The 24,589-nt window shown below is 28.9% G+C and overlaps 1 protein-coding gene across 1 annotated transcript in view; it reads left to right on the top strand.

Annotated features, from left to right (window-relative positions):
• LOC132948391 (neurotrimin-like) overlaps positions 1-24,589 on the top strand; it is a 191,783-nt gene that overhangs the window by 99,377 nt on the left and 67,817 nt on the right. The window contains exons 3-4 of the mRNA XM_061018830.1: positions 4,278-4,485; positions 13,015-13,173. Of these exons, the coding sequence (XP_060874813.1) occupies positions 4,278-4,485; positions 13,015-13,173 (367 nt within the window). The remainder of the gene's footprint in view (positions 1-4,277; positions 4,486-13,014; positions 13,174-24,589) is intronic.

The raw sequence follows: 24,589 nt of genomic DNA, 5'->3' as shown, positions 1-24,589 counted from the left end.
GAAAAACGATTCTGAGCGAAAACGGTCAGTCACCCTATGATATTACCAAGTATATTTGATGATATTATTGTGAATAAAGTAATTTATATATAACCTATTAACGTGGAGCCTTGTTTTAAATTTTCAATCCTTAGCCATAAAAGTTAAACATTTTATAAATTTTTAACCACAAATTAATTAATAAATTATAAATTTGATAAATGTTGTCAAAATTTGAACTTTAAATGCTTATAAAAAAAAATTGTGCAAATGTATTTTTAATATTTTTCAACTGCTGTTAAAACGATATATCAGGAGTCTAATATTAAATTTTCACGCTTTTTTACCCAACAAATAAAAATTTATTGATATTTATAGAAAAAAAGGTGGGCAAGTGGATGTCGCTCTGCTGTACTGTAGGTTACAAGTGGGTCACTGTATAATGGATGGTATTAAATTTGAATTCAATGATATATCATTGTATAAGAAAAACGATTCTGAGTGGAGACGATATGTCAGTCTAGGTATAAGACATATTATACACTTATGTATGGTATTAAAAAAAAAATTGACCTATAATAAATTCCAAATTAATCATATCACAATATCCATTAGGTACATATAACGCGTTATACATCAACAACAAACCGTGATACTATCATCATAATATATCGATGAAAATATTACAAATTAGAAGTTTCAAGTGCCCACGAATAATATTATACAATCACAACAAAATAACTAAAATAGTTATTCTAGGTTTTTATGTAATTTCGTCCAAATTTGAACTTAAAATGACTATACAAATAAACTGTGCTTGTGTATTTTTTAGATTTTTTGGTAACCGAATTATCTATTTACATGGAATCTTGTTTTAAATTTTCAATCCTTAGCTATAAAAACTGAACATTTTATAATTTATTAATCACAATGGTTGATAATTTTCGAGATTTTGATAAATTCTGTCCAAATTTGATCTTTAAATGCTTATAAAAAAAAACTGTGCCTATGTATTTTCAATATTTTTCAACTGCTATTGTAAAAATATATCAGGAGTCTTGTATTAAATTTTTACACTTTTTGGCCCAACAGATAAAACTTTATTGATATTTATAGAAAAAAAAACTAAAAAAATTGAAAACTGAAAATGCCCGTAAACAGCTCAAAAAGTGTCAAAATATTTTCAAAATTGTATGGTGTATAGGAAATGCTAATATAAACATTCAGTGAAATTTTCATGTATCTACAGTTATTCGTTTTTGAATTACAAGAAAATAAGGAAATCGGTACATGAGAAATCGAGTGAATATCTAATGTTGTAAAAATATGAATTTAAAACGCTCATAAAAATTTAATTTGACTTTCTTGTAGAAATTTTTTTTTTGATAAAGTTAGACAAACTTATGAGGAATCTTGTATTAGATTTTAAATTCTTAGATTTAAAAAGAAAATTTTTTATGAATTTCTAACTCAAAATAATTTGCAAATTTTCGTGATTTTTCCGTATTTTTTCAAGATTTGAACTTTAAACGTGTATAAAAAAAAACTGTGACTAAGGATTTTTAATTTTTTTCATCTGCCTTTGAAACAATAACCTAGGAGCCTTCTATTAAATTTTCAAGCTTTTTTACCCAACAAATAAAATTTTATTGATATTTATAGAAAAAAAATTTAAAAAAACTGAAAACTGACAATGTCCGTAAACAGTTCAAAAAAAGTCAAATTATTTTCAAAATTGTATTGTGTATAGAAAATGCAAATATAAACAACCAGTGAAAATTTCATGCATCTACGGTCATTTGTTTTAGAGTTACACCAATAACCAAAATCGATTTTGTTAAAAATCGATTTTGCGTAAAAATTCCCGTTTTTCCTTAATTTTTCTTTTGTTTTTCACATCGCTTTTGAAAACTACTGGGAAATTAAAATTTTGACCTCCCCAATGCACCAACGATATTCACTTTCCCATCGAACAAGATACTGAAGTCGAAAATCGAAGCATTATTTCGACTACTTATCGTGTACACAGACACAAAAATAAAAAAAAAAATAAAAAAAAAAATAAAAAAAAAAACACACATCATTGTAAAATCAATACATTCATCGTTTCACTCAGAATCTAAAAGCAGATAAGTGGATGTCGCTCTGCTGTACAGCAGGTTATAAGTGGGTCACTGTATAATGGAATGTATTAAATTTGAATTCAATAATATCATATCATTGTATACGAAAAACGATTCTGAGCGGAGACGGTTTGTCAGTCAGGATATTTTATATATTGTTATTATATTTTATTTAGCATAGCCTGTAAGTTGAATTAATATTACAAATTACAACAAAATAACTAAAATCGTTATTTTATTTTTATTCGTTTCTATGGTGATAGACAAAGCGTTAAAAATTAAAATCCTATTTTGAGCGGTTTTTTGTAATTTTTCGGTGGTTTAAATAACTATTGAGACAATCAAAAAATTACCTCTTTAAAGTACCATCTTGATCCAATTTTCTAAAGAATAAGATACTATATGTTGAAATTGAAGCACTCCTCCTGGTAGAAATGTTGTTTACAGGATAAAAAAAAAAATAAATAAACATCATAGTAAAACCACTAATCCCTGGCCCCGCTCAAAATCTAAAATTCTTGTTTATTTTTTCCATGTACCTATAATAATAAATAGCTTGTAAAATAACAGTGAAAAATATTTACTTAAATATCACTGCATCAGATTCATTTTAATACAATAAATTTATAACATAGGCGATTTTTTAAATAATGAAATATAGAAAAAACATTTTGAAATTTATGAAATTCTTAGAAAATTCAAAAATATAAAAATGTAACGTTATTTTGTCATATTTTAGTTTTTTGTATAAAAATATTTTATCTAAATATTAAAAATGTTTACTAACTTATTATGATTTGACTTGCAGAAGAAAAACAAAATTATTTAAAATTTAATAATATGTTTTTTTTTAAAAATTATTTTGCATAATATATTATCATAGTTAGCCTATATAATAGTATCGCGAGATGAAAATTCTATTGAAACTCGAACGAAAATACCATTTTGGGATCACAAAAAAGAAAAAAGTGAATGTTGTGAGAACTTGAGGTTGAAGTGAAATTCTCTGTAAAGAAGTATGAAAAAAAAAGATTATCGCTCGTCACGGTCTGCATCACAGTTGAATAATAGGTTTGTATTATAATAAAATAAAAAAATAAATTTTAAATTGAAATTAATTTATTATTATTACTATTATAATACAAATATAAGACAAAGCTGTTATTATGGTAAGATATTATTTATTTCCATAGAAACCGTAGTGTCGCAGTAATGACTGCCGACCATGACAGGATATAGTTTTTTTTTCGTTCCCCCTGTAAAGAAGTTTCACCTCAAAAATTCTATTCGTTTACAAGAAAAACTGGACAGTTAATAATTTTTCACCAAATTATAAAAATTTCATTTAAATTATCACAATCCCAAACAGTTCATTGGTGTAAGCCGAAAGTGAAAAACCGGTCCCGGTCGACAATCTCAAACGGCCTTCTCTCGGACGTATTATTTTTGGCAGGCATACCGTTTCGCCAAGACGAACGACCGCAACCGTGGTATATAATACACGTCAACCCATTCGATAGTCACCGTCATCGTCATCGAGCTCTTATATTATATATAAGCACGCGCGCGCACGCACACACGCACACACACACACATACATACATAATATATATATGTATAATATAATAATAAGTCCCGAGGGTCGTTTGCGATTTGTCACGAATCAAAGTCGTCTCCAACACGGTGGCAGTGTCGCGCATACATAAATCACACTAATGCCACCCCGACGATGCAGTGGTTGTGTGCGCGCACATACCCACCGCCGTTTTACCGCCATAGACTTTCTTTGACGGATCTACAACAAGTGTTGTGCGCTTAAGCACAGGTATACGCAGCTATTAATCAGGGACAGCCTATTGTGGGCATAATGTTCGGCTGACGGTTAACCTCGTTGGGGACGAGTACATCATAAGCATTATTCACCGGGCCACCGAACGGAGGCGATATATCTCCGACGACTAACCCCTACCTACCCATTATACACCTAGATATTATATTATATGTGTATACATCGGGTGTCGCCAGCACGCGTGTGCCACCTCCACCGCCGTTGTGCCATCGGTCGTGTGCAATAGATTTTTTTTTGTTTTGTTCCCTAAACCGATCGTTTGACATATTTTGTTTGTTTTTTTGTCCACGTCCATTAACAGAGCTTTTTTTTAATATTGTCTATAGGTGGCATGGTTACGGGTGGACACACAGACCATACTAACCATCCATAACCACGTGATCACGAAAAACCACCGGATCGGCGTGTCGCACTCGGACCACAGAACGTGGCTCATACACATCAAGGAGGTGAGAGAGTCCGATAAGGGTTGGTACATGTGTCAGATAAATACGGACCCGATGAAAAGTCAACTGGGCTTCTTAGATATCGTCGGTGAGTAGTGATACATCGCGTATTAATATAGTAGTGCAACAGTAGTATAAGCTCAATTAGGGAAGTGGCTCTAGGGGCTAAGCCCCCCAAACATTTTCTAAATTTGTTTAAGGTTATTCAATATTATTATAGAAGGGCTTCAGCCCCCCCCCCCCTAAATGTCAAACGCAATGAATAATAGTCAGCGTGTATATTATATACAATATAATATAGATTGATCACAATTTCACTTGTCAGAGATTTATGTTTACATGAGACAATTAGCGTATCAGGAAATTGCATTGTTATCACCCTGTACCACGAGACGAAGTAGATAGGTATCATCACGGTCTTTTAGTACGCATCCTCCGGTCTTTACTTCGCCAATATTATAATTCCGTACTTCTTATTAGCTGTCAAAATAATTAATATACATACATATTATATGAATAACATAGAAAAAAAGTTAACCAATCAGAAGTGGATAACTACGCCATGGGCTGGAGACGAAGGAGACGCGCATACTGAAAAAAACCATTTCAACTGTGATGATACCTATCTATTTTGTCACGCCCTGTACACAGTATAATGTATTTTTTGCGTTGTTTTACGGTTCCCGCGGCTAAACCGTGAGCATCGGGTATCGGGTAATACAACCGCTGGCGGAAAAATGCCCATGTAATGTATACCTATATAGAGCGTCACTGGGTCCAGCTCAACTGTATATATGCGTAAGTACGTATTTACAGCCAACGGTTTTTATTTACTACTCGTTTTACGCAGTTTCAAAATATACTCTCTCGTTTGAAATAATTTCGTTTCTCTTTTATTTCATCCAATACAGCAGCTCAGTCTGACAGTCGGGGGTTACATTATTATATTATGCTCTTTGCTCCAAAAGTTAAGAATAAATATACAACACATTTGAAAGTAAATGGTATAGTATAGTATATAGTTATACACACTATAAAGAAACATTTCAGCAAAGTCCATTTAATTAACGAATGCTAAGCATTTATAATAATTTTAATTAAAATAAATATTTATTTGTTAGAACACCGTAGAATATCCAAACCACAAATGCGACTTAAAATTTACGAATTTGATCTACAATATTGTCAATTGATGCATATAGTGAAGTATATAATATTTAACACAAAAACCTTTGATCAGAGATTAGTTTGTTTCAATTGTTTCGGGTTTTTTTTGGAAATGCGTTATAATAATATATTATATTTGTATAAACCATTGTCTTATAAGTGTTTGTCGACAACTACAATGCAATGATATCGTTGGATGTACCTACCAACTGTACACACACCTAATTTATATAATATGATTAATGATTATTTGACTTGTTAAGTATTTAAATATATATATTTTTAATTAAAATACATTTCAAAAATATATTTATCTATACTAATTAAATGCGCAAGTTGATTTTTCCTTTATTCCATTTTAAAATATTTAAACATCATAATATAAAATAGTTGTCAATATACAAAAATAGTTACCTAACCCTAACTTATTTTTTAAATATAATATTTAAATTTTAATAAATTACATTTATACATACTTTTTATTAAAATATTTATTTGAAATACATTTCAATAGTATTTTTTTAACAAGTATTAAGATTTTCATCACCTCGTATGTGAACAATTAATACAATCAATAATATATTTATATTCTTGTTTCTATACTACGTAAATAGGGCTTTTCGTTCGTGATTAATATCGTAAAGCACGTAATTGTGTTTATATTAAAATTGACATAATCCGAAAAAGTGTTAACACGGTTTTTATTAAAATAAAATGAAAAGTGATGGCTATAATATAGGAATATGGTCACTCTCGGTGTTCAAAAATGGCACTTGTTGTAAGGCTATCGTTGTGATTCGTCACTGTTATTTATTATATGGTGTTCGTCTCGCCATTCCATCGGTCGTCAACGAAGTTACTCTGTGTAATGTGTATATATAAATTGTTATTATAACGTCTCGTCGTCGGTGTGCATACGCTTATAGTAATTAAAATTACTTCCGGTCTGCTTTCCGCTGACGTCTCCGCTATTACTAAAGGGATGTAATATAATTATAAAATATTATATGCGATAATTATTATTATATGATAATATTATAACACGATCTCGTTTCACCGTCGACACCGGAGTCGACACCACTTGTTGCCCTCGCTTGCCGTCTGAGTCCCGGTTGAAATTGTATACAATAATTGTATATTATGGAACGTCTATAATAATATCATTTTTGGATTTTAAAATTCGAGAAATACCCATAGCGATATCGGTGACGGCGGCACGTATGGAACGCGACGAGTGCTATAGCAGCGGCAATGGACCGCGCGCGCTATCCGTTAGCAAAGGACTTAAAAGCCAATCTGTGTCCCCTCACCCCTTCCTCCCTCGTAAACCGCATGCACCCTTCCTCCACGGTGGTCCGATCCCACAATGTATGCGTGTGTGTGTGTGTGTATGTGTATGCGTTTATAGTATGTATATATAACTGTATGGGCATCCTCTGCTAGGGGGGCCCACAAGCTTTTGACTTTGGTAATGGTATATGCGTGCGTGTACCCGAGAGGGGTCTTATATTGGCTGCCGCCTATGCACACATATATACACTGTATATATTTATACCTCCACCCGGTCACCGTTACCGATTCACACACTTTGCACACCCACAACCGCCTTTCCTACCCCTCCCACCGCAAAACTGCTATCCGAGCATACAGCCACGGTCCCCGTTAAATGGGTCAGAGGGCTCTTTGCGGAAAACCACAATGCCTCTCATTTGCATCTTATTGGGAGACTCGACGGTGTGTGTGTGTGTGTGTGTACACTGGAACAGGACACAATAACATTATACACCGGTTAGAGGGGAGGGGGTGAATCGAGGAGTTCATCGAGAGTTTACGCACTGCAGCCGTGTGGCTTAATTACGACTTGTAACCCGCGAACACACGCCAATGCACACACATATTATACTCAAGAGGAGGTATCGTTTATTCATTTATAACGCTCCGTCGGTCCCATCCCCGTCGTAGAGTGGACCTATACGGTAATTTATATTGTTACGTATATCTACGTGTGTGTATATGTTTTATACACCTCACTGTACAGCATTTGTTTTAATAGACGTGTCGTATACATATATATTGTATGTTATAAGTACACGGTGATATTACATCGATACGAAATTCAATACGTGTTTAACAAAGAGAAGACTGTCGAAAGATCAATGCTACTGTACTGAGCACTGTACACGTCTTAATGACGCATGTGGTTTATCCACCTCAAATGGACGCGTGTTTTATTTCACGGTTGAGTGAAAATGTCTGACCACATGTCAAGGTCAACCCTACAGTCACGTAATTTATAATTTATAACTTAAAGCCTCAAAGGTTATAATAATATGGATACTAAATTTAGCTCTGTCCCTCTCGAAAAAAAAATAATGATGATTATACGCAATGTTTAAATAATCGGCCGCGTAATGCATCATGTTTTGCATGCATAACAAATGGCCTACTTTTTCTTGCTTTCTTTCTAGTGAACCGTTTTTGAAAATTTATTTTAAACGAGTTTTCTCAGTTTTGTTGGCTTCTGTGACTAAAGTTCTCTAGTATTTAATGTGGTTTGCAGAATGTGTATTGTTGCCTCATCGTCCTCGAAGCACATTTTATAACGTAATTAACAATATATAGAATATATATAGTATAAAAACGGTCACAAATTAAGAAATTATGTTCATCTTTACCTCGTTAGTTAGTCTTATATTTCCCTGCAATATCTCTTACATTATTAATTATATAATTCTAATAATCTAACGGGAATTCAGTTGATAGATAGATCTGTATTGTGCTATAGTATTTTAGTTGTTGTTATTAATAACAACTCAAAAATATTGTTTACTGAGAAATTTATTTATACTTTGGAATCAAATTAAAGGTACTACAATACCGTTCGATCCAATTATAATTAGACAACCATAATTATTATCCTATTTTTTACTCAAGATCATATTATAATTGAAAGGAGCTATTAAGATTTTATATGAATTCTCTTTTATACACATTGGTTTTCCTCCGATCAAAATTATTGTTCACCTTTAATGTTTACACGTACAGTTTAGATACATTTTTAAAATATATATGTTTAAATGCCACGACATTAATTTTATGTATAGTTATCACCATACTTCCCTGAGAAAATATTTTGTAAATAAAAACAAAGAAAATCGAATCTTGTAGAAAGTTTTCATAAATTAAAATATATATTGATAATATTAAATGTATACGATTTAAAATTCACGTCTGCAAAAGTTACGGAGTAATACAATAGTTCGCAGTAAATATTATACCATTCACTTTTAAATGTTCTAAAATTAATGATCGCATACATTCAAATTTAAAACAATTACTATTCGAAATAAAATTTTATTTCATTTTCCATGAATAAAAATTATTTTATCTTTTGCATTTAAATTAAAAATATATTTTCTTATAAGATCACTGATTTGTCCATGCTGCAAAAAGTAAAAATGGTTGAAGATAAGAATAAAATAAAAATCTTTCTCATTTTATTAAAAAAAAGCCTTGAAAATAAGTGGAGCTAAAAGACAAAAGTCCATCTTATTTATATTTTTATAATAATGTGAAATGTGAATATACACCGTAATATTAAGCTTTTGAAATTTACACAATAATGACGTTTTTACTGAAATTTATCATTCAACAAGAATATTATTTGTATTAATGTTGGGAAAATGTGTACATTTTTAAATATATTATATTTTTTTATTGTAATTTTATTTTACTCAAGATATCCATACAATTATATCGTAAAAAGTAGCAACCATTTTATTTTATATTGTTAAAACTAATTTAATAATGACTTACAATAACAATACTATAAATAAAAATGTACTATGAAAAAAAAGAAAATTTTATATTGCTTCTAAATCCAATGTAATATATTGTTATATTGTAGACCAGAATAACTACATATACATTATATTTTTTTTAACCACTCTTAAGATTGTTTTAAGTTAAAATAAATAAGATAACATTTAAAGAAATGCATTTTTACTGGTTTATAATTGTAATTAAAAGTGTACAGAATGCAACGTATAAAACTGAAACTTACCCATATAAGTATAACATATAAATCATATCAATTTATAAAAATTTTTTAAATTTATTTATATAGTTAATTGTTTAATTTGGAAAGTGTATATTATTGAAAGTAACACACAATCAGATAAAAATAACAATATTATAACTGCTCAATAAGATTATGTTGTATTATATATTACGTTACTTCTGTAAGTAAGTTTCGTTAGACATTTTCCTAGATTATTCATTTTTGGGCAACTGGAACAGTTCTTGCGATATATTGAATATTTGAAGGACCACCAATACTCAACGTGGAATAGCAACTTTGTTCATATTTTGGCCATTTAAAATAAGTAGATAGCTTGCAAAACATTCCAAATTTAAACAGAATTGATTTGTAAAAATAGCATTCGAATAAAATATTGAAAATTTAAAAACAATTATATTATACTTTTACACAATGAAAATATATAATAATATAATATTATTATGACGTTTTAAATATGCCCCTATATTGCCTATACGATACGCCGTGTAACATTTTAATACGTTATAACTAGAACCCGGATTTCAATGCAAAGTGCATATTTTTTTGATTGATCATACACAATGCTTTCTAAATACATAATTCGTTTCATGTAACGAGGGTTTGAAAGCTACAAATTTTATTTTGCATTTTTAGCGTTATTAGGTCATTTTTTTGGTTTTTAATGCATATTTGTTCAATATAGATATACAATTTAGCCTATTCAAAATATTATCTAAAGATAAATTATTTTCTTGATATTTAAGAAGGTTTATCGGGTTTTTCCATACACATTGTCAATTTTTTTTCGATTCAATTTTTTTTTTCAATGCTATGTTCAAACTTTAGTTAGTACAATAGGCTTACTTAGAATGTTAATTTTACATACATTTTAATATATATTTTGGTATGTTTATAATGAATAATATTTCCCCAAAAACGGCCAAAACATATGCGTGTCAACATCATAGCAGTCAATATTTTAAATTTCCTGTTTTTTTTAGTAAAATAATAAATTAATAAATAACAATTATATTTCATTTATAAATTATAATTTGTATATAAAATAATATATGGCATTTTTAAGGTAATTTTGGTGGTAAAATGATTTTTTTAAAGGCATTTTTGGCTATTTTTTAGAGCATATCTGTATGGTTTTAATTGCATTTAAATCCGGGCCCTAGTTATAACCCACCGTGGTGCAGAATAAAATAGGATTTTGCATTAGAAAATTTTATTGTTCTTAGTACTTATCGATGTATTATGACGTGTTTACAGATTATTTATTTTTAACATTTAAAGTAGAAATTATACGTTTCACTGAAATACAATAACCTTATTTCTGGGGGACGAGGTGGCCGAGCGGTCTAACGCGACGGATTCGGCACAGCCGGTCCGAGTTCGATCCTCGACCACTGGGCGGCATTTTTCTCCGTGCAAGTCACGGTGTCCGGAGAACAAGTGCCGCCATCCCCCCACCCCGGGGCACAACAGAAACCTACGGGTGCCCCATTAGAAATTCTGCCAAACACAACACACGTGTATCAACCTACCCAATATAAAAAACCTACAGTGCCCTCCCCACACCCAATGGCCTATGTTGCCGCGGGTTACCCAATAAAAAAAAAAAAAAAAAAATAACCTTATTTCTTTATCATTTTTCTTCCATTGTTTTTAGATGGATATAATATGATATTCGATTTATAAGTATTAAAATATTGCTTAAAAACTTGTATTGTCTTAAAATGTTCGTGATTTTTTAACAATAGCTAATCCATGTGAACGTATTCATTTTTGATATTCTGATATAAACTATAATAATATGTTAGACAATAATATCTTATGTCCGTGGAATTTAAAATAACATTTTTTGATGGGTACGCATAAATAATTGTAAATTAATGACAATTTTAAGAAGTTCTAAATAATAACTGAGAAATAATTATTTTTATTCATAACAAATAGGTTAAAAATCACAAGAATATAAAAAAGGTACCTATTGTTGAAAAAGTATAACGGTTAAAATATCGTCAAATTTATTTTGTTTATATCGTATTCAATTAACGCACGCAAAATACTTTTTTGATTCGAAAGTGAAAAGGATAAAGGTACAAAAAATAAAATATAAATAAAAATGAGAAAAAATAAATCGAAACAAAACCAACTGCAAGCACAAAGCTATATTGCTGGTAGTGGCTGTGGTGGCAGAGTTGGTGGAATTCAGTTTCGTAAGTAATCGGATAAAAAGTCCGTCGCGGTTTTATACATATTATATATATAATATAAATAAAAATCGAATTATACGCGCCACTGAAGGGGTTCTTGAGTGACAAGTTTGTGGGAGAAAGAAAAGTAAACGTTTGCCCGGTGGTTTAGGATAGCAGTGTGTGGGGGGAGTGGAAAAAGGAAAAAAAGTCGCCAAAGTCGATTTATCAGTTTGATACCGCCACCGTTGCTACGCTGGAGGGTTTATCATTATACACTCGCAACGAAACTTTTCCTCCACCCCTTCACACACACACACATACACACACACACACCCCTCTCCACCGCGATTTGGTCTCTTCTAAAACAGCGTTGGAGGGAGATTACTATGCGGAGAAAGCGACAAAAGATTTAATGAATCATGAAGTTGGAAAAAAAGATATATATAAACGGTTTCAATGGACCGTACGCACTTACACTATTCTGCCGGCGTTGAAGAGTAATAGTGGATTACAAAGTTGACTATTCCTTTCTCCGTCTTCATCGTATTCTATCCATACCTATAACTATAATAATATAGTGTAGTATATTATATTATGTGTACATTGTGTATATTAAATCATGCTCCCTCGTCCAGTCATCCAGAGTAGCCGTTTTTAAAAATGGAGCTCTACCAACATGTGGGACAGTGCCCATACTCCATACTAAGTATTCAGAGTAAAGCAATAAACATTTATCGATAGTATACCTAGTATACATTTATGCTTTTCTCAGGTATTTGTTTGGTTTTTTGTTATATCTTTCCGTGAATACATTACATTATTGGGAATTACGAGTGATGAAAACATTTCGCTATTAGACCCTTTAGGGATTGGAAATTGATTCTGCAGGCGATGTAATTTTTCAATTTGTCCAATAGTTTCTCTGAAATAAGAAAAAAAATAAATACCTACAATCATTGACGACTTATATAGAAATGTCAAGAAGCAAGGTTTTTCCTATAGATTCATTCGTAATCATTGTTTGGATGCGACGATTGCTTTTAAATTAAATATCTCAACACGCACGGAAATATCTTACGGTCAAGTCACGGACAAATATCATTTGTCCACCTTTGGTTTATTATTATTTTTCGATTTAACGTTACTTTTTCCGTCTTAAAAAAAAAATCAATCGCATTTTTTCCAGTTCCTCCAGACATATTGGACTATCCAACGAGCACGGACATGAACATCAGGGAAGGCAGCAACGTGTCGCTGAGATGCGCGGCTTCGGGATCACCTGCGCCCAATATCACGTGGCGTAAAGAAGGACTCGAGAATATACGTCTGGAACACAGCCAACAAGGTCGGTATCAATAATATATAACATAATATATTTTATAAGCCTATACAATATGACGAAGCCAGCTATTAAATAATAATTATATACGTAATATTGTGTCTATGCGTATGATAATGATGGTTCCGTATAATACGTGGTATGCAATATGGATATAGATACCTAATAATACCTATATTATAGGTACTTTCCTATTTATATATAATATAATGTTTAAAACCATCGACGTTAGATCTCACGAACATCGTATTTATAGATTATTGTATATTATTCCATAGTAAACGCGTACGATTTAAGAGTATACAGTCATTGGAATTCCTATCGGATGCCAAAACGCTCTTAAGACTTAACTAGTAACTAGTTTACTAAGGATTTATTAATATTGTGTGCCGTCGGTAATGTATGGCATAATATGGTAAAATACACAGTATACTACGTAAATACTTCGAGTTATTTTCGGTAAACGTGATTAATATTTTAAGCGATTCATATTTTTTCGTACATATTTTCACGGGAATACAATAATTTTTATTCAAATTGACAACAATAGAGTGTATCAACAATATAATGTCATTCGATAAATCAAAAAGCACATTCATTTATATTTTATATTTATTTATTGTTGTAATAATGAAATTGATTCAAAAATATATTAACACAATACGTTTGTATTTTCCCGTGATCAATATAATTTTACGTTAAATAATACTATTAATATTTCAAATTTCAAACACGAAAATTATGTAATTAGAAAACGAAAGTTTAAATGTAATTAACAGGTTTCATTTTGAATATATTATTTAAGTTCTTCGTTTGTATCAAAAAATAGGCTATTTAATTCGCCCGAAAGTTCAAACACAATCAAGTAAAATGTACTTCAAAGAAGAGAGATGAACTAAAGAAAACGAATCGTTTAGCTCACATCTGGCAATTTTAGTAATGCTTGAAAGATATAGTTTGAATTTTATGTTTTTTAGACATTATTAGTTTTCCATCAAGTAATGCTATTTATAGTATTTTTCCAGTACGATTTTCGAAGGTATTGTCGACGGAAAAAGTGACTAAACAATTTATACCTTCTCATTTAATTTCCTTAAAAAACAAAAAATATTATTAAAAATAATTCTTTTCACTAATTGTTAGGACTAATATAGGTATCTTATTCCTAGTTCTTATTGTTAAAATAAAACTACGTATTCCGAAATACCACAGAAACATAATATTATAATTTGTGCTTTATAACAATTATATTATGTTTCTATTTAAATTTTACTGTAGATAAAAATTAACATTAATCTAATGGATGATCAGAAAAAAAATGTACTTATTTATTTTGAATGTATTATTTTCATATTACTATCTTCAGCGTGCCTACTATAAATTGGATAAACTTCAGTTTGTACTTTGTAGTAAGTAGTTTGTGAATTAGTAATTCGTTAAATAACTTTATTGTGTTTTTTGGTAAATATAAGCTTTCTAAAAAATAGGAACAATTATAATTTATAGTCATACGAAATCCGGGTAGATCAAATTCAAGTATCTGTTAAGAGTACTTATTATGCAAAATTCGTGTAGTTAGTATAATGTATAGTTAAAATTCAAAACGAACATAAATAATAGTATCCATCCACATTTAAAATGTTCATCAATCTGATCAACCAAGCAACACAATGATTGTTGATCCAATGACTCATAATTCAATTCATTGGACGGAAAACGTACATATTTACCCATGGTTATAATTCATTAGTAATACAGACTGTTTGGTATAATTACTGTGTTCGATGATGTAAGAATACGTGGCATTAATAACTAGTTAGTCTACAGTTTGTGGTCCTATTATCGTAGAACGCAGGATAACCTTTTCTATACTTGACTTCACACAAAGTATTAAAACGGGTACTCATCAATTTATAGTTACTGTGGCCTAATCTTTAAGGGCACTTTAAGCATAACTAATTACCATTTATACTCAGAATTGAAAACGTGTAGGTACCTATAACTTCTTAAGTAATTGACCTGCAATAATATTATAAATAATATTATAATAATTGTTTGTTTTTAATAGCTTATTTGTCAGTATACCTTGTACATCACATAAAATTCAATTTTACCAAATTTAAAAGTAATGGAAAATTATGTGTTTAATATTTAAATTCTAAACTAATTATTTTTGTTTTGTGATAAATTGTATTAATTATTTAGGTTTTTTCCTAAAAATATATTTTTATTTTTTAAACTTTTAAATAATTAATTGCACATTAATAATATGATTATAATAATATATGGAGTAATATTGTTGTATTGAAATATTAAATTATAAAAACTAAGATGCTCTGTGTCACAATTTTATAATATTGTTTGTTTTTCAATTCGAGTTTTAGCTATTCTTCATTACTTGGTTTTGAACATTGTAGTAAAATATTTCGTCTTCGGTCGTTATTTAATCCATATTAATATGTGAATAAAGCATACAAACAATTTTCATTATCTATAAGTAGACAACCAATTTAATTTCATAATACATTGAAATAATATATTTGGAACTAAAGAAGTCCAGACAGCATCATTGATATGATATTTATCGTAACATACCTAAATTGTCTTACCTACGTTAAGTGTTCGATCAGTGATTTAACTATTAGAATTTTAAGAAAATATTTAATTTTGAAATTATTATAAGTTATTTTAAAACAATATCTATTCTAAATAAAATATTACAGTTAATTTATCACAATATATATGTATGTATGTAGGTTCATGAAAGAAAGTGTTGAAAATCATCTTAGCATCCAACTATATTGAGTTATTTAAAATATTTATGTTTGTTTGTATGGTTCCTTCATTTTAATCGTTTTTTTTTTTTACTTTACCTTAAGAATAAATTATTAATATTATATAATATGTGCAAATATGGTTACATTTTAAATAAACAAAGTTCATAATATAATATATACGATTGTTTCAGATAATAAAATAGGTATGTATTTCATTCTTAATCCTTACGTTACAATATCATGTCGTCTGTTATTATAGCTAATTATATCGTTTATTTTAATTTGTATTATAAACAAAATGTATTTGTAGTAAAATGTGTTGAAACATTAAAAAAACAAATTTTTAAAATTTTAAAGTCAATAAATAAATACTCTACAATATTATACACGATTTAAATGTATTTTTTGAACCATAAAACAATTATTAAATCATCATTTATGTAAATATCAACATTATTTAGCAACGTTAACGAAACAATTAATCCATCTTTACTTAGTTTGATAGTTCTATGACATAAATATTTGAAGAGCCTTCAGAATTTGTCAAACATTTTACTTCATCAGCAACAATAATGATAGTTTGCACGAACACTCATATTTCTCAACACTAAATCAACTGTCTAATGCACGATGCACTAGAATATAGTGAAAAGTAATTAAAATCAAATAGATACGCATATAAACACAAGGAAGCGTGACTAGTACACAAAACTTGTACATCAAATTAACGGCTAAACAAGTTATGTTTACATTTTACATAGCGCCAAGACTTTGCTGAGTGTCTGATTCTTGTCTGTATATTTTTATTGGTTGTTTGTTTTTGTAATATACGAGTAAACACTTATTGTTTTAGAATAGATTTAAAAAGTATTGATTAGCGGAAGTAAAAAATTAAAAATCGTAATTTTAAAATAAAATTTTTCTAATATACGTACATTGAATGACTACAAAACGAACATTTTCGTTGAGAATTCGATTTATATTTAAGTTCCTTGGCCATGAGTTGTATATGTGTTTAGCTTTAGATTGCATGACTTTATATCTGTAAGATTTATATCAGAAAAAATTGAACAATGGTCTATTTAATTTCATACTATTGTCACAATCTAGTATTCATCTTTATCTATCCCATAATATATCATGTTTTACCTACACGTGCAAACGCTGAAATCACGACACTGATAGTAGTTATAAATTTATACTATTTGGTTAAAATAGTGAAGCATAGCAACAATGTTTGTGAACTATTAAAACAGTGTAATGTTTAATAGTTTTATCGAATACCAAAAGCATTCACCAAAATAATAGTACTTAAAAGACAGTTTAATAGTAGTGTTGTGGATAAATGATTATTACTGGACAACTATCATTGTAATAAGTAATAACGGTGCATGTTAAATTGTATTTCGTGTACGTACCAAACTGACAACCACCCTGAGGTAGAGGATACACCACTTAAGATCAAAATGATACAAGTTAAGATTATTCAGTTTTCTAAATTTGGCAATGATACATCAAAACGTAAAGTCGTGTAGTCTTTAGATACCTATGCAAACAATATAATAAGTACCTATAGAATCGTTATCACATTTAGCAAATATGCCAAACGGTAATAATAAATATATATATATATATGCATATATTATGTACAGATAAATAGTATTTAACATTTATACATTTTATCATCTAATATAGATATAAATATATATAATACTAGACACTATCAAGTATTTTGAATATTTTTTCCGTCTATTTTAATGACTCTCAAATATCAATTGTGATTCCAATGACTGAAAACGTTCACTGTTATTAGTTATTAGTAATGGTTGGTACATGGTTTACTTTTTAATAGTAAGATAACCATGTGATTGCAAATAACGCACAATGATATTATTCGAAAATATAATTCAATTGCACATTTGTGATCACTTAAAAGGATTCAAAGTGAAAGTTCACGGAAATCCAATATAATGAGTTATTTCAGTAGAAGTACACACATTTATTATAATATGATAGTTATAATTAATATCTTGGTGACAATCAATAGCTCAACCGGTGAGGGTTAGTGACAGCATAGTTTTTGTATAATTTTTAATCAACATAGTTTTTTTTTTTAGTTAAAGGCAATTACTTAAAAACAATATTGTTGTACACATCAATTGAAATAAATTTAAAATTTATAAGTTATATCTATATACATCGTGTAACATGCTATCATTTTAAATGGAACACAACAATTCTAACAAAAATTATTATTTTCAACTCTCACTTGACATTTTGAATTACATTTAAAAACTGGAAAGCTGTCTAGTGAAAATTGAATTCCGCCTACCTTCTCGTATTCTGTGCTATATAATAATAACAACGAAGCGATATTTTTTTGTAACACCATATTGTTACACTGCGGGAAACATATATTATAGAATGTATTCGAGTTTAATAATAATAACGATAAAAAAAAATTATAAAAATAATAGACGTTTGTTTAGGATTCATTAAATAACGACGGTGCAGCATTACATCGTTTGTTCACATTTAATAGATATAAACTAGACATATAGACTATCGGTAAATGTTTTATCGGATATAGATTTCGGAATTGTTTTTAAAATAAATTACTGCGATGATCACATACGTACGATATACACGAATACTTGAGTCGATTAAACTCATTGCCGAACATTCAAAATCCCCAGGTATTTTGTTTCTCCAGTGTTTTTTTACGATAAGCACGCTTTGGCATCCGTCTTAGGTAAGGAATCAATCAAAGGAGATGAAATCGTTGATTCTTTTCAGTCTCATACCGTTTTACTATATACATATATATATTTTTTTTTTCACATTGATACCTTTAAGCATAGTATTCTGTAACTGTTACGGGTTTGGCACGCACTAGTGAGACTTTTGCGACAAAAATAAACGATCAGTGAGAAACGTTTAAAATGAATTAAAATAATGCAAACAAAGCTTAAACAATAATCTACATTTCAACTTCGGATAATTATATGAAGTAATGATTATAATAATAATATTAAATGATTATCTAGTATATAGTTGATTCCATTTTACAATTAATTTGGTTCTCGGAACATGACTTAAAAAAAATATAATAATAATCGTTTACTATAAATAAATAATAGTGGATAGTTGTACTTATGAATAACAAAAAACAAAAATATCGATTGGCGAAGTATAAAAACTTTATCAACAGTAGTTCTAACCCTATTCGTATAATTTTCGGGTTAAACGTATTTACGGCTTAGGATTAAATGTTTAATATTTTTTGGTATAGTATCTTCATCTCTATATTATAACTATAGATACATTATAATATTTCCTAAATTATTATTAAAAATAAAAATAAAATACTCAAATCATGAATTGAAAACTTGTATAATTTATTTAAATTAAATTATTCAACAAATTTTAATTATATCCTTATGATTTAATCAAATAATATTCAATACATTTTCAATGGTATTATATTTGACTGTGAAAAGTTCCAATGTTCGCGATGTACTTATTTATAAGTTCATAAACTTCAAATTGACTTTAGATGAGTAAAAAACCTTTTATGTATTTTATTTTCATTCAGATTTACATAATTTAAATAGAGTAAGGTATAATTTCATATTAAAGAATAATTGATATTTAATGTTGAAAAAGTAATAATAGTCTCATTTAAAGTTAAGATCTTATAATTTAAAAACTATTTGGTCGATATTATTGTCAACGGTCTTGCTACCGAATTCAGAAGTCCAATATAAATGTGTGTCAAACTACTGAAATGAACAAGTGTAAAATAGACGTCACGATATGACGAAACGAAATAACTGTTATTAGGTATAATATAAAATAAAGATAGGTTGATAATATCATCTTTAAGGACAGTGAATTATTCTACTTTTGTTTTTAAAAATCAATTCGGCCATCGTAATGTAAACATAACATATACCACTTATGCAAAAATACGTAGACATTGTGAATAGTGTCAAATTATAATCTTTTTTTAAATAAAGTAAATAAGCGATCACTGTGAGAATACGTAGTAGTGCGAATCTCTTGATTTTGCGAATTAAATTTAATCGATCCCGCGGATTATTTTGCTAATCGCAAGGTTATAACTAGAATGATTTCATTTCTAAGTGTTCTCTAGTCATCTTAAAAATACACTTGATTCTTCGACTTTCAAACTTCAGATCTTTCTCTATATCATTTTATTTTTATCAATTCTGAGGCACAAATGTACTAATAGAAAAGTGGATTTCCTGACGATCTACGTCTTCAATATTCTTCTATCTAGTCTCGTTCTACTTTCACCGATCTAATACTTTTTCACGGTGGATTTACTAGTAAATTATGTGCGTTAGATCGAGAAATCCTCCCAGCATTCTATGCTTCAATTTTTAAAATAAATTTCCATAACATTTCCATTCTGTCATTAAATATAAGCCAACCGCTAATCGTAATTATACTTCAGGTAGATGGGTTATACTTTGATACCAAATCACATGTTGGACTCAATTTTCGCAGGTACCCTTTCCAAATGTGATGGTGAATTATATGACTTCCGTCAGTATTGTTATTTAATTGTCAGCTTTCTCATTCAACGGACACAATCAAAAAATAATAATATTGTAATCTCTATACACTAATACCTCCCATATATTAATGATTAATAGTCAATCCCATAACTATTTCGTGTCATCCTAATAAAATAGATATTGTATTCTTCATATATAGGTTTTATAATGAGATGCTTATGGCTTTATAATGTTCACAGTATTTGTGTGTCATTCATTATCTATGTTTACTCTAACGCATAAATGAAAAATGGATGAAATGTAATGGTTTTAGTAGATATTTCATAAAAAAATAAGTTTATATTGTTACGTATTGTATTCTTTATGTTATTTTTTAGATGAAATAATAATATAATAACTTCTTCTCGTGGTTTTGGACGTCATAATATGACATTTTAAGGTAAATTTACCATCTGTAAAATGTATTTAATTTTCAATTGTACATAAGTACATATTATATTATAACAAGTTTTTCTCGTATGCTACTTGAAAATATTGTGTCTGTCATGTACCAGAAATTCTTTGTTTTATACAATCGGTAGCCTTAGTATAATTGTGCGATGCTGTTGTACTGTTCCATTTTCGTTGAAGAAATGAAATAAAACAATTTAAAAAATGTTACATTTATAAGAATATTACATTACGAAGGTAATAAAAAAATAGCAATTTTCGGTAAGTTACATTCAAGTCGTAGTGAGCATATCATATTACATATAAAGTCATGGTAATAGCTAATATAGGTATAATACCATATTTACTTTAAAGTTTAAATCCTTTTATAATTTTACATCTTATTTTATAACAATTTTTCAAATTAATATTTAATTCTTGGTGTGCTACACAAGTGAAAAGTGTTTTGTTGGTATTCAGATGCTAATCTCACACTACCTATTCGTTTACCAAAAATGCTTCATATTAAATGATAAAAAAAAAAAATTAAATGCCATTTTAAATTATAAAAGGCTTATATATATAGTATATACATATATAAAAAAATAATAAAACAAACATGTTGAATATCGATACATTATAAAACAGACATATCAATGATTTAAAATGAAATGTAAATATTATGTTAGGTTTATTGTTTAATTATAAAAAAGGTAATAAAATAGGTAATTATTTTGTTATTGATACAATTTAAAAATCTACTATTAAATATGAACAATTATTAATTAATGAAAACAACCAAAGGCTTGAAATTAATTTGATCATATTATTTAAATTATGTATGTATACATACTTTACATAGGTATAACAAGCGTTCGTGATTACTTAAATATTATTTTTTTAATTTTATCGAGAAATTTTACCATCCACAATATAGGTATAATAAGATGTATATATTATTTATTTATGTAATGCTATTAGGTACTATTTTCTATAAGAAGGAAGAAGCTTCTAAAAATCTTAGGAAATTCACTTTAGTAAATATCATAATATTGTATTCTTAAATTCCATGACAAAATCGTCACTTTGCGTTGATATAATATTTATAACGCTATCAGTTAATTTTTTTTTTTTAAGTTACCAATAAAAATTCAACCATAAATAAAACAGTTTTTGTTTTAATCACCACACAATGGTGTAAAAAAAAAAGGTAACTAACATTTCATAACAGTAAAGTTGCTCGTTGATTTACATTTTTATGACAAACTTCCATGCTATATTACACGTTTATTTAGTAAACAAATATTATATTATATTTTGCCAAAGAGGCGCTCTTCCAAAAAGGAAAAGTTAATGCTTCCCGTAGAGATTTAAGTATTAATGTCCACAATCCAAAGCCGTCGGTATATTAAATATACATCGAGGGCCGACCGGACAAGGGATTATCCAGGTAGCTTTTTTTTTTTAATTTATTTATTATTATTTTTTTTTAATCCCTACATTAAAAAATATACCACAGGATTTTTCTTTCCGCTGATTACCGTTTTTGGGGTCGAAGTAGTGAAAAATGATACAGGTACGTTAAAACGAAACAAACCCACAACTACAACAACAACGACAACCCTAGGCGAAATTTTAGTAAACGGCTTACAAAACGTTAAAAAAAATAATACATACATGTATAGCCCACAACCACCACCGTTACCAATGCTCATTAGGGTGTAGTTATTAATGTAATTTCGGATCGTCCGGAGGGCTTGCGATACACCTCTCTATATACATATGCGTGCGGTAATCTCAGCGGCGATACGAGGCGTGTGTATATTATATTATACATATATGCATGTTGTCGAATAGCATGCATGCAAAGGCCATTGGGTTTTTCGCTTTTGCCGTTATTCCCACACCTATTTCCGAGACCCCGAGGGTGGGTAAACGAAACAAAACGAATCTGACGTCCGGTTAGTGTCCGAAGTGAGTATGATGTTTTTATTTATTTTTATTTATTTATTTAATTATGACCTATATGAACTTTGATAACCGGAAAACTTATGGCCCGTTATGTGCATATTGTATTAATGCTCGAGCGTATGAATATTTAACACAACCCGTAACTACCGGAGCCATTTCATTTTTTATTTTTATATATAATACACATAACATGATCATGTAATGTTTAAAACCTGGCATCAAATCTATGCGTTCATCAGTAAACTCATTTATCTTATTGCACATTTTTCATTACTATCTATACGATAAAAAAAATACATATTTTATGTAATCCAATTCTCGTTATTTTGTGCTTAGAAACAATATGTGGTTGGTTAGGGTTAATATTACTTTGGAGTTTATGACTAGCGTATTGTATGAAATTATCCCACCGAAGTAAAATAAATGTATTTTGTGTACTTGATATGTTTGAGAATAACCTTTAAATATACGATGGACGAGTTATTAACGTTGATTTTATAGTCGTATATTATATTATTGGCTATAATAGGTAATTTGTTTGATTCATAAATATTTATAACGACTAGGTCATTAGCCTTACTGTAGGGGAGGGTACTATAGAACTGCTTACTCGTGTGTATGATATTATTATACTAAAAATATGTTACATAATTATGGCCAATTTGATTATGTTCGTTGCAAGAATATGTAATTATTATTTTATAGAGTTATTGAAATATAAAATGAATGTTAAATATACCTATTTATATTAAAGGGCATGGTATGGCACATGTCTATATCATTATTTTTTCTATTCAATATCATAAAACAAAACTAGTACCTATGGTAGTGGTAGTATGAACTTAGTTAATTTGTATAATATTTTATATTCATATAAAAATATATTTAAAATACTAGTAGGCCTCTATAAAATTCATCAAAACATTTATTGGAATAATACAATATGTTATGCAGTTGTATTCACAGAATAAAAAATAAATAAAAAACACAAGGTTATTTTCAAATTTAGGAATCTATAACATTAATTAATCATGTCAAACAAGCCATTAGAAAATTAAGTACCTAACACATATAGGATATATTTTTCACGAAGTTGTACGTTATCGAGATGTTTTTAACATCTCAAAAATATTTGATTAAGACATGATCGATGAAAAATTAAGAATGTTCAACCATATGATAGTAATTATAGTTGTGATTTCAAATTTTTGATGAATGTCAATAATATTTTAGAAGAAAAAAGTTATTACTCGAAATAAATCAAATACAAAACTTGCCCAAGGAGCAAGTTATACTATTTACAAGGTTTGTGGTTCCATATTAATTTGTTACATTTCAGAGAAGTTTTATCCCATATTTTTCGCTCAGGATTGATGTTAGGTACCGACTTATCATTTGATCATACTATTCATATAGATAGTATAATATGCAGTCAAGGAATCAGTTTCGTCGTTTCATATAATTTTTAGGGTAGTTGAGTAGTTGACTAACACAAATCATACGCAAGTATTAAGTTTTGACTAGGTAACGATATAAGTACCCAATAAAATACATAAAAGCATAGTGTCTGTGAAACATTTCAGTCACAGTATCTAATATTGTAACAGTAAAATATAACTTTGACACTTAATCATACTCATTTTATATTATATATAGGATAGAAAAAAAGGACGGTATCCCATTTTACTTTCATTCTCAGTA

The sequence above is a fragment of the Metopolophium dirhodum genome, chromosome 7 (genome assembly GCF_019925205.1).
Source record: "Metopolophium dirhodum isolate CAU chromosome 7, ASM1992520v1, whole genome shotgun sequence".
Lineage (NCBI taxonomy): Eukaryota > Metazoa > Arthropoda > Insecta > Hemiptera > Aphididae > Metopolophium > Metopolophium dirhodum.
Note: the sequence above shows the minus strand (reverse complement) of the source record. Positions and strands in the feature narration are given on the sequence as shown.